The sequence below is a fragment of the Astatotilapia calliptera genome, chromosome 19 (genome assembly GCF_900246225.1).
Source record: "Astatotilapia calliptera chromosome 19, fAstCal1.2, whole genome shotgun sequence".
Classification (NCBI taxonomy): Eukaryota; Metazoa; Chordata; class Actinopteri; order Cichliformes; family Cichlidae; genus Astatotilapia; species Astatotilapia calliptera.
Genome location: NC_039320.1, coordinates 14,675,080 through 14,690,208, shown reverse-complemented (window position 1 = coordinate 14,690,208; position 15,129 = coordinate 14,675,080). Strand labels below are relative to the sequence as shown.

The window sequence follows — 15,129 nt, the reverse complement described above, 5'->3', positions numbered from 1 at the left end:
CAAGAGAAAATGCTCTTTAGAAACTTATGTTATTGTAGTAGGAAACGTGACACTTTACATACGAATTCAAAACATAGACCCTGCTTTTAGCTCTATTTTTCATCTCCACAGACTTCCTGTTAGCTACTGAATGCTCCATTATGTTAAATACGTAAACTCTTATTGTTTCTGTCTGCTGTCTGAAGCTGGACCAATGATGCATTGCTATGAGGGAGGTGTAAGTGAATGGAAACATGGAACTGTATAACCCAAACAATGAGCTAAAAAAAAAACGCTAAAAAGCTTCAGAGAACTAAGACAAAAAAAAATACTGCCAACCAGTACAGCAGGTATTTTGTGATTTTTTTTTTTTTTTTTTACTTTTTATTATGTTTTATTTCTCACCTTCTGTTTGCCTGAGAATGCGTGGTAATAACACGACACATAAGTCATGACGGCCTTCTCATCTGGCCTCAAGGTGCTAATGATATCTGCCAAGGGAACAGAGGAAAAGGAGAGAGGACAGGGAAGAGAAAAAGGCACCAGTGTAAAAGTGTGCAGAGACAAAAAAAGGCCAGCAGGGGGTGCAGTGACAAGTTATCTCCAGTTTACCTGCAGTTGGTCTTCAAGTTAGCTTGTTATTAGCGATTCTTAATTTTTCTCGTGAAAAGTGAGATGCTTGCCTTGATTCAAAGTGGGAGGTGGAAGCATGAAGTGAAAACACATTCATTTTATAAGGAGTAATGGTTTCTTGAGTGTTTTAACTTTTCATTTTGTTGCATTGAGAGCCAGCTGTATGTCATCCCACACCTCCTTATCTATGATGCAATCCAGAGTCCAGCTGTAGTTTAACTTCTCTCAATGAGGCACACCACTCTCTCCACTTATAAACACAGACGTTTTTAGTGCACGTTGCTTAAACACAGCTGTGGTGAAGTGCTCTCTCCACTGCTGGGCCTCTTAGATGAACCTGGCTCTTATATAACTTGTGCCTCATGATGCTGCAGAGGTGCAGCACAGTCTCACATTTCCTGTTGTATTTCTATGTACGCTGTTGTCAAACTAACAGACAGGAATTCGTTATCCCACTGAGAAACTCCAAAGTAGCACTTCTTTCCTGTAAAGAAACAGGGAAATGGACTCCTGTGTGTAACCAGCTGCCACATATCCAGCCTCCTGCTTGACTACGAAGCACCAGTTTTAATTGTATTCATTCCTTCACTCTCAATTTAAGCTGTCACTCCGAGGGCTGAACATAATCGTCCAATTAAACAGTCACATATCCCCTTCTGTAATACACTTCAGGCTAATTTGTGTCAAGCCATTGCTGTTATCACAGCCAATCACCATCACTCCGATCAGATAAACGTCGCCACACTTCCCACTCTGCTTTTGCTCAGCACCATGAAACCCTAATGAGGGGTGGCTCCACTAGCCTGCAGTGCCATTACAACAAGGTAGACTGGAGACACACTTGCACTCGCTGCCTTTAAGAACAGCGTGTTTTTGTCCCATCATGCATTTGGTAGTGTGAACCATGCGGAAAGTAAAGAAGACGACCCCTGCAGGGGGCGTTGTGCACTGCAGAGAGAAGGATACTGTTAGGAGAAACACGTGGAGGTGGAAAAAAGGGAAAGAGGGGAGTGAGGCAAAGAGGAGAAGGAGGAGGAAGGAGACGCTGCATCCAGGATACCTTCTGAGCGCCTGAGAAGGCGTGGTAGAAGCTAGAGACGTAGGTCATGATTGCCTTCTCGTCCGGACGGGCAGTGCCCACAATGTCTGTGGGGAAGAGAGGACGTCAGGGAGGGGATGGAGGTTAGGGTTGAGTGGGAGGAGGTTGAGGTTGTTAAACACAGAACAGTTAAATGAAGAAACAGGAAACAAAACTCATCACATAAATAATATTTAGAACGAAAACAAAATCAGTGGTATGGACCAGATGCGCTTATGGGCTTTAGCTACATCTCTTAACAGAAAACCTCCAGTTTTCAAATCTAAAAACTACTTGGTGAGCAAACCATACTTGAAGATACAGGATGACGTCAGTAAGGCTTAATTTATTTGTAGAGAAAGAACTGAATATTTACATTTAGTAGAAAATAGTCTCCCATTGTTTGCACAGCTGCACAAGTGAATGCTAAGGCCAAAATATACCCTCTCAGGAATCAGGATAACGCGCACTTGTTGAAAAGTTGGTCATTTAAAGTCAAAGCAGAATGTCATTACCAAAAAAAAATTCAACAAATAGACAGAAAAAGTGGTATTTTTTGCATTCCTCCACTCTTTCTGAAGGCACAGTAACTCTCACAGCTGTAAACACTAAAGCAGTTAGAGTGGTTGAAACTTGAAATAAAGTGATGCAATAATACAAAGATCGAGTTAAGGTGACACCGAGGTCTTCAAAGAGCTTTCAGATTTCTGAAGAGGAAATCTAAGAGAGCAGATTTTTGCTTTTAAACAAAGAGAGGCAAGAAATCTGCTCTTCGTGACGTGATTTTACAGTTTGACTCCCTGCCTGCTCACCTTCTGCGTCCAGCATCTTGGGGATGTCCAGGTACTTCTCTGCCACGTCGAAGGCTGTGTTCAGGTTGGTCATGGGGTCGTCCTGGCAACAGGAACAACCAGCAGATCATCAAGACTTTTACATTGCTTTTAACTGCACCATAGAAATAGTTAACATCATCATTGGAGATATAAGCATGGTAATTAAAGTTAGCTACAGGGGCTGGCAACCACTACAGAAGAAGGTACAGCTAGAGTTTCTCGTTAATTGGTCAGAAGACAATCATGTTACTTCCTTGTCTTATTTTCAGAGTTTATTTGAGGCATCTGAAACGCAGTGACTCCTGTCTACAGCTCCAGTTCGGGGTTTCCATTGCCTTTGAGCAGCACACTCACCTTGCGCAATTTTCCATAGTCAATGAGCTCTGGACGGTGTCGATGAATGAGCGCGCAGAACCCCAAACCATCTTTCCAGCTGAGAGAACGAGGCAGAGAAAGAGTGATCAGGAAAAATGGCAGGAATTTAACTTTAATCAAGACCATCCCCATCAGTCTGTCCTCCTTAATCAGCTCTGTGTCAACCCCGAATCATTCCAACACCACGTGCCATTTTACTGTTATCTTCTGCACCAAACGTGCTCAAACAATAGCTCTTAAGAAATTCAATGTTTTTTATCCTTTGCCATGAAATTTTCCTTTGTGCTTTTGTTGCAGAATAAGAAATAAGACATACTAAGACGAGACAGATGTTCAACGTGTGTTCGGGACCCAAGGTGGGGCTTTTGGTGCTTTTCAAAAGAGAAACTGTTTAAAACTCTGATATCTGTTGGAATTTGAGCGCCAGAGCCTGGAACACATTCAAAGAAAAAGATATTCCTGCTCAGACACTTTTGTACACTCAACAGACATGATATCTTGGTACTGGTTTTCTTTCATTTTCCAGAGCAATTGTCTTGGCAAGCGATCTCACTGCGACTCACTAACAGATGTTACGTGGTTCGCTTTTTATTGTATGCAGAAACCAACTGGCTCTCTTCTGCACAAATACAATAGAATGCCAGGTTTTAGTGACTCATATAAAGTTATTTATAATTCATCTTCAGCATTTACTGCATTTTGTCATATTTAAACGATGCAGCACAACAATCTTCATGCAGATATTCTCTGCCTATGCTTTCCCTTTTGATGAGACTGGCAATAATGCTAACATTTGGCCATTTGATGATCAACATGTTATATGCACTAATATACTCCCATATCATCCAGATGCTGGTAATGTAACCATGTGTTCATAAGACACCAGATGGCCAGATCCTCTTTTACCCAGAACATGGGGTGTCTATGATTTTCAAAAGGAATTTCAAACTTTGATCACACATGCTTACACTCCACAGGTGTTTTTTTGTGTTGTTTTATTTGGTTTTCTTTTGTTTTATTATATTTTGCCGTTTTCACTGCCTTAAGGCACCGTTAACCTAAACAGGACTTTAATCCTCTGTGTTCAGCACATCAGGATTGTGTGTAATAAAATGTGCTTTATAAAGGAAACCGTCATTGCCTTCAACCTAAGTAAGCCTAAGCACAAAGAAGGCCTTTGTATACAAATAATTCTCAATCATTTAAAACTATCATGCACTGTGATGTAATCTGAGAAATAATTCCGTATCATATTACTGAGCTATTGTCAATTGTTTTGTTTTGCTCTTATTTATATTTCACTACTTTCCAGCCTTTCGTATCTCCAATATGTGGAGAAAAGCCGACCATGTGGATATTTTGCGATTTTAAGATTAGATATTAGATTTGAAATTATTTCCAAGTCATTGCATCCTATTATTTTTGGATCCCAGGTTGTAAAATCCATACAAGGCATAGCAGCTAAATCTGATTTTGATCGTGATTTTGTTTCTCTGAAATATATTTCTAGCTTGGCCTTCTGTGGCTCATTGATTGGTGCCCTTGGTGCTGAAACCAGTCGGTCTAAATGCAGCACGATGAGATGGAGCCTCACAATATCATCAATCTGGGGAAGCTGGAGAAGGTTTATTAGTGCTTTCTGGCTCCAAACAACAAATTAGTGAGATGGGATGCTTAATGTATTATTCGCCATAAAAAAGTGCCTGCAACGCACAACAGGAGTTTTTACAAGGGTGCTCATTGCTTCTTATACCTGAAGCAGCAGTATGTGAGCGTTCAGAGAGAAAAAGCAAACTCTGTACTCTTCCCTCCTCTTCCATCTCAAAAGCCCTGCTATCATCTCTCACAGTGAGACCACATCAAAGATCGGGACTCTGCTCTGGCAATCCCATTCTCCTGAAATGACCTCATCTCCACCTTCTCATCTCAGCTTTCATCCACATCTGAGGATCACAGAGGTCTTCTTTCAATAATTCAACATACATGGAGGCATTCTGTGTCATGGATCCAGGCCCAGCCAGGCCTGAAATAGGGATGCCTGGGTAGCATCCTCACTTGTATTTTCACATTCAGAACTTACAGCTAGTCGCTGTAATTTGATTAATTATTTGCATGCAACATGTCTATGGATAATTACTTCCACTTCCTGCGTTTCACAGTATACTTTACGAGGATGTCTACTGTCTGTTCCTGGTTAAGGGTGTGCACTCTGCTATTTCAAGTCTGATCTGTTACCTATCAACGCTGTCTGAGGCAACAGCTCTCATCTGCATCGAGTCTGAGCTATTTATGAAATTATGTGTTTGTGTAATTCGGGTGTTTTAAAAAATTAACTCCACATAAAGACCTCACTGAAACAGCCAAGCTGAAAACCACAGTTTAACTGAAGCAGTGCCCTTTGCCGATATTTGGAGAAGGATTCATGCATAAAAAGCTTACCAGTAGGAAAGTATCATGTGTCAGTAAGGGGACTTCCAAAATTTAAAAACACTTCACTGAAAGAGGCTTATGCTTTAATTTTTTTGGCATAGGTGGCAACAAATGGTTGCAACAGGATACCTGAAAGTGCAAGTCCTCGAACACGAACAAAGACTAAACCCAAATACAGAATTTAAACACATGATGAAGCATCCTGTCAGAGATTTAAAAAAAAAAAAAATCTCTAACAGGTTGTCTCACAGCTGGGACGCAACCTAAGAATCTGTGTTGCATTAAGGTTATTCATAGTTCATAGTGTTAGAAGAGATCTAGATCACAAGGTGACACAAATACACTTCTGTTTATGTGTGTGTGCACCTGCCAGTCGAGCAACAACATGCCTCAGGTGCTTAAGCGTTTCATCGTCCGCCCATGATGAGATTTGTGCGTTTGCAAAGATTTGTTTTTCCCAGAGTTTCCAAAACAAAGACGAACAACAAAGACAAAGGTAACATAAGCCAGAGTGGACGGGACGATATTTAACCATCCTCCTGTAATCCAGCTCTGAACTTTTGCTCAGGTAATATCTGCTTACTGTATCTCCTGATTGTCAGAAATATTTCCAACACTAAGCAACAAACTGGGCTGTTTTCCTTTTTCCCCTCATCTTATTTTAAGGTTTGCTTATAAATGAGCATTAGAACAACGAAGAGCCAAAAGCAAAAATGCACAAAAGGTAAATTTTTCCACTGAGGTTAAGCTAAAACTGTTTTTAGCTGAGGTGAAGGCACCCCTGCTCGTACACATTCTTTAGTCTAATTTTCCCTGTTTGACATCAAATTTTGAGCCTCCGATAGTTATGTTTATGGTTCCACAATCTCATGTGATTAACTGCAACTGCAGCTTAGCATGTGAGTAAAACAACCATCTGTGTGGCTTAATTTGTGCTCCTCTCCAGCCTCGTACCTGATGTGAAAGTTTTGGATGTTAACATTCTTGTATGGCGCAGTCTTCCTCTGGCACCACAGCAGGAGGCCCTCTTTGGCAGATGTCTCTGTGGTTGGAGAGAAGGGATCATTGTGAAGTTGGAGGAACTCTCGGGCTTTTACTTTGACCGACTCTCCACTAATCCCTGTTTAGTGCTGGATTAAGTGGAGGTGAAGAGAATGGAAAGCATGTGTGACTGCTTGGAGGTTTCATGCTTTCCTATTTCCAGTCAATACCAAATGGTGTCAAACATCCTCTTTTAGCAAACCAGTAAAGCAAAGTTCACTAATAAACACAGTGTGGAAATGCCGCACAAAGCAAACTTTACAAACGTCTGGCGTTTAAATTGGATTATCCTGTAAATGCATTATATACGTTAACCATGGGCAGGACCACATCGCAAACGTTTCCACCTTGAAAAGAAAAAAAAAGAAGCTTTTTTAAGCTCAGTGCAAAGGTCTTAACACTGAGACACTGTGTCAATGAAAAGTGTTTTCAATTGCAAATGAAGACAGTGAGCTAGGCTTCTTTTCAATAAACCAAATGAATAAGACGCGTGTGGAAATGTTCCCACAAACACAACCACACACACACACACACACACACACACACACACACAATGCTACCTTCCACAGAAATGTCTTGAATGGCAAAGCGGAGGATAATGGTCCAGATCATTCCCAGGGTCATCTTGGCGTTGCCATCTACGATCTCTGTAAGAGGGAAAACCAGTAACATTTCAGGACTGATGCATTCAGCAGGCACTTGTAGTATAATATATTTTTCTCACATCTGGCTTGTTGGGTGGTTTTCAAGCAAAGAAAAACTAAATTTTTAGGTTTAAAAGCTGACAATTTTGTCCATGGCTCTAAGGAGAAGGCAAAGCCCTTTGGTTTCATCTATTTAATGGATTGCCATAAACTTTGAAACTTTGCCACATCAGGCTTTACAGACTGCACCTATTCTTAGTCCCTTGATGTGGATTAAAAACACTCAATAAAACTCCTTCAACAGGGGGGAAAAAAAAATAGAAGAAGAAACTCTCAGGAACGCAGACACGTTTAAAAACAAACAAACAAAAAAAACCCCATCATATTGCTCTGTGAGACTTGTACAGTAATATTAGATGTTAAGATTACTTATAATAGCTTTTAAAAGACTATATTGCTATTCTGTGTTGTATAGATACAGGCATTTACTGTAAATGTTATTGCAACAAAACTTATATGTATTTTGGGTGTTTGGAAAACATTTCCATTAAAATTATCATATTTTAAAGATGCTAAAAATACAGCACAACAATTGGATGTCATCCTAAGGCACCAACATCCCAACTTTGAGTAGTTTCTTATACTTAAACTACTGAGTGAATGCTTGTGAGGCCAGCAGTTTAACAGACTCACATAACCTAACATGCACTTGCACACAAACCAGCTACCAAAACAGAGAGTGGAGACGCTCAGGTTACAGCTCACGCGCAGGGAGGCTGATCTCATTTGCTGCTAAGAACTCCACTATATTTTGATCCCTATTTAGTAAAACAGCTACTTGCTGAGATATCAGTGTTCAAAATCTTTTAATCTCGATGCTTAGATTAGACAACAAGATAACCAAGAGGTCAACTAAACACTCAACTCCACTTTAATGATTTCCCTTATGTGTGCAGCAAAGCCTTTATGAATGAAACATGTGATGATTCAGTGATTTGAGCCAAGACCTGTTAAGCTGTCAATCAGCTGTGTGCCGGCAGCTGAAGGCTGTGAACGAACTGCCTGTGTCCAGCCCTCTCTGTGTTGTCGATAATGAAAATCCCCTCCAACAGGTCACCCTGTTTGCCCGCCTTCAATAATTATTTGTTTCTGCCTCTAATCCAATAAGGCTTGGAGCACGGCCGCTCGACTGTGACAAACTCAGACTGCGAGATGCCAGTCAGATGTCTCTGCGTGTAACGCGGTGCGAAAGACGCCCGCGATTGAATTAGGAGGCAGAAAAAAGTCAAGCTCGGTGCTTCAGGCTGACACATGCAGATACATGTTGAGATTAGCTCTAATGAACATGACTGATCCACCAGGGGAAGAACAAAAATCCTTCTAATTCCATTTGAAACTGCATCCCCCCGTCTTTTATCCCTCACCCACAACAAACCCCCTGAGGAGTCGCAAAGACCTGAGCCTTCGACTAGTCACTTCCCACCAACACAGCTAGCAGAGCGGCAGGACCAGGAGGGGATTCCAGGCGGATAATCTGTCTGGAATGTTGGTCTGGCTTAGGAGTTTTTATACTATTACTCTGGGCAGAAAAAAAATCTCTAGTTAATTTCAAGTTATTTCAATTAATTTAAATTTAAAATGCACCTGCCCTGTCTCAGTTGTGATTATTCGCTGGTGTTCTTTGTTTGTAATCAAATATTTTTGACTTTCCTACTGCTGGTCTCATTGAACACATAACTGATATCTCTCAAGCTAAGGAAAAATGACACAACCAGTTTTTTTTTTATAGTTTAGACATTGCAGATCAGGTCTGTCAAACTCATCTACCCCACAAGTTTGAGCTCATGTGGGGTGGACCAGAGTAACTAATTATTCCCCCTAATTGCAAAAATCACCTAAAATCTTATTCAGTTGCTATATTTTAAAATAAAATAATACTATAAGCCACTTAAAAAGTTGACATTTATACAGCTTGTGAATTAAAAATATGTTAAATCAATTTTTCATTCAATCCATGTTTACGCAGATGAAGCACAATTGTGACTTTGTCAGATTTTGCGTTGCAGCTCAGCTTTTGTCATTAAAACCTTCTCAAGCTAAGGAGTTCTTTGCAAGATTTGTGCACGACGCTGACAGAGACCGGCTTATGATGGAAAGACTAGAGATTCTGAACAGCAGGCGTTAAGACTGGTCAGAGGTTAACCTTATTAAGGAAGGGAGGCATTGGGGAGGGACAGTAATGCCCGTCTTAGCCACCGTCCAAGGGATCATATTCATTAAAGGGACACTTCACAAAAACATTAAAACATATAATACATCTTTAGTCAATACAGTTATAAATTGAAGGAGAATCTATCAACCTTAAATTCTAAGGCTTTAGTTTTGTTTATTTTCAGTAGAACAGACTCTGCTAGAGTGCTTTTTACAGTTAAAATTATTCCTTATTCCTGTATTTACCTTCAATTGTTCCTTAATGAAGAAATTTTCACTTGTCTCACTTTAAGATTAACCTCACTTTGCACATGCAGGTTTGTGGGACTTCTGTTATCATAGGCAGAGCTGTGTGGCTGAGTTGACTGCATTAGGCCTCAGTCACACAGCCCTAAAGACCAGTCAGCAACCATATGGCAACCAGAAAAAAATCCCACTGATAGGTGAGTGGCTGCTGGAGGTTGCTACAGGACCCAAAGAGATATATGGTGCTGCACTCCTCCTTGGGATTTCTTTGTTGCTAGCAGGTCGTCACCAGTAGTTTACCGCAGAAACAGAGAACATACACCTTCAAAGTAAAAGTTTCCCCTTTTGAAACCTGTTGATTGCAACAGTAAGGCAAACCTTTTACTATGAAGTTGAATTTTCCAATTTCCTTTTCTCTGTCCCATTTTTTCACGTTTCCAGGAAAAAAGGAGATTTTTGGGTGAAGCTGATCTTACCCAGCAACCACTTGCCAAAAGGCTGGGGGATACACATTTATAGCCACTGACTATATCAGGGGTAGGGGACTCCAGGCCTTAATGGCCGGTGTCCTGCAGGTTTTGGATGTGTCCTTGATCCATCACAGCTGATTTAAATAGCTAAATTACCTCCTCAACATGTCTTGAAGTTCTCCAGAGGCCTGGTAATGATCTAATCATTTGATTCAGGTGTATTGACCCAGGGTGAGATCTAAAACCAACCCTTGAGGTCTGTATTTCCCCCCACCCTTGGACGATATATAGAAATACCTGTTTCCAACTCAAGAACCGAAAACTTCATTTGTAAGCAGATTTCATAGGGATTGCAGTATGTGTTCAGGAACATAAATGTTAAACTGTTAACAGCAAAATCAGCACACCATCTTTAGTAATTCTGGGTAGTTTTTAAAGCCATCTTTCAGCGTTTTGAGGAGCTCTGCAAAATATCTGTTTACTTTCACTCTAAACTAAACAGTAAGCCAAAAAATATCTGACAGTATATGATTTTTTTCAGATTATCTACAGCCATTGACAGACTTCCTGTTTGTTGCAACACATGTATGCAAACTATGCATGTGGCCAAGACTGGGCAGACAGTCAGAGAGAGTGAGAGAGACAGAAAGTGAAAGTCGAGTGTTTACTCTGCTAAAGACTTGTTTACTCTCAGATGGGAAGAGGGTGGACATCCCCAAGTTATTTGTGCTGAACAACGAGCAGCCTCAGCCCCAGAGGGGATTGCTGATCCTAAGATCTACTCTCAGAAAATGCACTGCAAAGCACAAGCTCTGCCCGAGCACTCGGCAATAAGGATCTCATTAAACCGCACAGCAGCCTGTGCCACTGCCATGGTAACGGGTGAGAAAGCGAGAGGGAGGGCCGGAGGCCACATTATACATAACTATTTACAACAGAACAGTAGCTATTGATTTGGTTGATGACCTAATTAAAATCAACAGGTGACAAATGCAAACTAACTACAGAGAAGGTCATTCTGGGTTTTGTGGAAACTGTCTGACCTTTGCTTTGATGTGACATCACTCACCTTCAGCTCCAATAGAAACCAGCTTCACTCCTTTGCTGGCGATAAAGTCGAGGGCTTTGTTAACATTGGAAATCTTGTGGACTCTCATTTTGCCTCTTTCTGGTTTGGCCAAGCGTTCGCCTGGACAAGAAACACATTTTCAATTACAGAAAAATGTTTTTTGATTAGCAAAAATACATGACATCTTACAAAAACAATGTAATGTTATTTTAATACTTCATTCTGAACTCCACCTTCAAATTGACCTACAGCTCTGGTTTCCATCTGCATAATCAAATATGAAGGCCTTAATTTAAATTCCTCTCATAACCAGACACATTATAGAAGATAAAGCTGTTAAAATTGTGTTTCTTTAGTTCAAACAAACACGAGAGTGTTATCTACACTATGATTTAGCTGTCAGAAATACATTTTATACAAGCATACTGTTGGACTAGTCCTGTAAGGGGAATTCTGGTAGCTAAAAATCAACAAGTGCTGTTTTCATTCAGGTAATCTTGTTAAGCAAGGAGCTTTTTTCCCTCACCTGAGATGACCTCCAGCAGCAGCATGAGTTTCAGTCCATCCCGGAAGTCCTCTTCGATGTTCTCAATCTGCGTGCCTGCTTTCCTCAGGTGAGAGTTACACCAAGCTGTAAACGTCTATATGATGGGGAAAGAAATCAGATAAAAACACCGTCACATGTGTGTATTTAATGTGCTGCAAAATATACACCAAACATGAGCCAACCAGGTTCTTAAAGGGGCAAGTTTACTTATCAAGCAACTAGAGTTTCTTTGTTTGCATTGTATTGTATTGCAGGCTTATTCAGTTTTACAATCTGATGATATTGGCACTAGTTCAAAAAAATCAAGCAAGCAACGGTGACAATATCATCAGCAGGAGATTATTTGGATTAGCAGATTTATTTAATTAAGTGGGTTTTTTTGCATTTTCTCAGCCTTCCAGATCACACACCACTTCCTCCTCCTTTCAGACCTCATCTGCCCTTTCAAAGTACACACTGTTGTTGTGTCTTGAACTGTAACCTTTTTGCTGTAAGAGTAACGGGCACAGTGGATGGTGAATGCCATAAATCCTGCATTTTTGGCTCATTGCACTTGGCATAAATAATGGGACTAAATCTTTCTCTGACATATTAAATAACACCAATGTGGGTACAGTAGCGCACCAGAATTATCAGCTGTAAAACAAAGAACAGCTCACAGGAATGCTGTTAGCTTTAGGGCACAAATTTGGTAAAAAATAAGAGAATCAACATAGTTCATCTTTTGGGAACTACGAATGTTTGTACAAAATTTGTGCATTTTCTGAGAATTTGAAGTAGATGCTGACATTTTTCAGTCTAGCCCAACATTGCTATCCACAGGGAAAAGCTGCCAGGAAATCATGTCTGGTTAGGATATCTGTGAACAAAATACTGAAACACTGCCAGCTCCGTTTACAGTTTATGAGGGATAAGGGAGTTCTCCTACAAGGACTAATAAACCACAACATCGGGACCTTTAAAAGTTACATATCAATGGAAATCTGTTGATGGACAGATGCAATCCCTGCTCCCACACTTTCACCTTTTCCTGTGGTGCCGACAAACTTGACTTCTGGATTTTCTTCACTCAACACACACACTGGACCATTGTATACATACAGTAGGTGTAGCAAGCCTTGGATTGTCTGGCATTGCTGGCATGCAAACATGCTAATGGAAACCATCTGGAGCAGGACCTCAACCGCCCAACAGGAGCTGGCATGAGGACTGGGCCCGTTATGCACCCTGTTGCAAAACGCCTTTTTATGAGTTCCCGGGTTAATTGCATCCACTGTGCGCAGATCAGACACTGTGTTTCCTCCAGAGAGCTGAAGGAGGACCTGCAGGAGCAGAGCCAGGCGTTTATGAAAGCCAACACTGTCTTTCACTGGCTTGCTTTCCACTGCTGGGGAACAAAAGCCACTTAAAAGTCATTGGCGATCTGGTTCGAAGCACTTGTGGAACTTCCGCGATGAGATCACGCTTAAAAATGGAGTCGCGTGAGGTTTACACGGCTATCAATAAACTACAGTGTGGAAGAGCTGGGTTTAAGATGTGTGCGAGGTTGATGGCGTGTGGTGGAGTAAGAAAAAAAACTGGAGGAAACTCTGTAGATACTGTAGAAGATGTGAAGGGAAACAGACAGATTATATGGTGTTTCATCCCTAAGGGCAGGACTGACGGAAAAAGACCAGCACTGAAGATTTATGTGCAAACAGCAGGCACACGCCCTGAACCCAGAAGATACTACTTTCCAGCAATACTACTCATGATTTAAGTCAAGCTCCAACAGGCACTAAGATATTTGAAATAATTCTAATCAATAGTCCCTTTAGGGGCTTTCCAAATGTTTTAAACAGTCGAGGCAGAGCTGTGCTGTCAGCAGCTTGTGTGAATACTGTGCAATTTAATCAAAGTATTAAGATAAGAGTGTTTGCTGGCTCTGCAGGTTCAGATTCTTACAATGTTCTGTCTCTTTTTTGTCTAAGATGTCATTCTTGACAAGTGCCAGCTCTTTTGTTCCCTCCTCTTTGTGAAACACCTTCAAAATAACAGAAAGACGATCTAAATTATATCAGGAAATTTTGCTAACCACCTGCAAACAGCTTCATGTTAAAGGAGAGCAAAAAAGACAGGAAATGGTGTGAAGTACAAAGTGGAGTGTTTTGTATGCTCTGAGCAGAATAACATGAGTTTTTACCTAAAACTCGTGATTAGTGCAGGTTTATGAAGACCAGAGTGTTGAAAACACTCAGAATGAAGCTGCAAAGAGCACAGTTGTGAAAACGACTAAAAGTTCCCAGAAGGAATGTTAGCTTGTTAAATGTCTTGGAAGGAGGGCAAGTTTGGCTGCTTCGGGTTGGACGACAGGCCTCCTCCTGACAGGAATTAGCCGGCCCTCCTGCAGTTTCTCTAAGTCTCTGGGTCACTGTGGAGTTTGGCAACAGCACACAGTCCAGGCTGGCAGCCACCTGCACCCTCACATGACCCCCCTCTGGCTGCGCTGTGGACTACACTCCCAGACACCTTCAGGTGTTCTGAGGCTCTTGGCAGGGCAGGGCTCAGAGTTGCTGCTCCACTGATCACAGAGAGACAGATTACTGCACGAGCAGACAGCCAAGCATGGCTTTGACCTGAAAAGCTCTAGTCAGTCTAATCTTACAAAAAAGAAAGTTAATAAAAGAAATGTGCACATTTTGTTGACCCAAGATCCACTTGAGGTCACCGCATCTGTGGGACTTGCCAGCGACATTACCCAGCACAGTTCAGTCCTCAACCTAAAAGTCTTTCTATTGTAATGTTAAAAATGAAGATATACTATCTGATCTGTTTCAAATTTTCCATCAATAAATTGTTAGGATGATAATTTATTTTCCTGGAATAAAACACTTTATCCTGGAAGACCAGATTTAAGATCCACTTTGAAGGATTCTTGGTTATAGTTGCTTGTCCAGCACCGACTGCTACAGAGTGGAAAGGTCACGTTTTCCCCATTGCTCCTCCTTGGGATTGAAAGTGACAACTGTGCAATGAGTTTCCATATGACTCAAGCTCGTCTTTGCAGAAGATTGCCAACCCAACTTAATTAATAGCCGTGGTGGACTCCCTAAAGAGCTAAGAGAGAAAAACCTCTGAGAGTTACCTAAGAGTGAGGCTGAAGGGCTTTCCCTGTGCTTAGCACATATATATTTATAGCCTGAGGAGGACGCAGGTTGAGTAGCATCGTCAAAAAAAAAAAACCTTACACAGTATCATCAGGCACAATATGATGTGACATCAATATAATATACTTAAAACTTCAAGACTTACATTTATTTAAAAAAAAACAATATTAAAGAAAGCCCATGTTTACCCATCATCTCAACTCTGTAGCTCACTGAGACTGTGTCTCTACTACCGTCAACTTCTCTCTGTGTGATTGTTGAAAAGCAGGGACTGATTTAAAAAGAAAACAAAAAAAAAAACTGTGTCATTGTTTTTGGATCTGCAACAAAAGGACAGAGTTGCCCACATCAATACAGCAAACTGACCAAAAACTCATGCAGCTGTGAAGCACCTAAAGCAATTAAAAACTGCTCATTATATGAATCC

The 15,129-nt window shown here is 41.0% G+C and overlaps 1 protein-coding gene across 6 annotated transcripts in view; it reads right to left on the bottom strand.

The window, feature by feature from the left end:
• Positions 1 to 15,129, bottom strand: part of actn1 (actinin, alpha 1) — a 56,332-nt gene that overhangs the window by 18,212 nt on the left and 22,991 nt on the right. For 3 of the 6 annotated variants that reach the window (XM_026151354.1, XM_026151349.1, XM_026151351.1), the window contains exons 2-8: positions 11,536 to 11,650; positions 11,010 to 11,129; positions 6,930 to 7,016; positions 6,283 to 6,370; positions 2,878 to 2,956; positions 2,503 to 2,584; positions 1,673 to 1,758 (exon numbers count right to left, since the gene is read on the bottom strand). In XM_026151354.1, coding sequence (XP_026007139.1) covers positions 1,673 to 1,758; positions 2,503 to 2,584; positions 2,878 to 2,956; positions 6,283 to 6,370; positions 6,930 to 7,016; positions 11,010 to 11,129; positions 11,536 to 11,650 — 657 coding nt within the window. Of the gene's footprint in view, positions 1 to 384; positions 471 to 1,672; positions 1,759 to 2,502; positions 2,585 to 2,877; positions 2,957 to 6,282; positions 6,371 to 6,929; positions 7,017 to 9,470; positions 9,639 to 11,009; positions 11,130 to 11,535; positions 11,651 to 15,129 lie in introns of those variants that run through there. The other 3 variants (XM_026151352.1, XM_026151350.1, XM_026151353.1) reach the window with 2 other exon arrangements.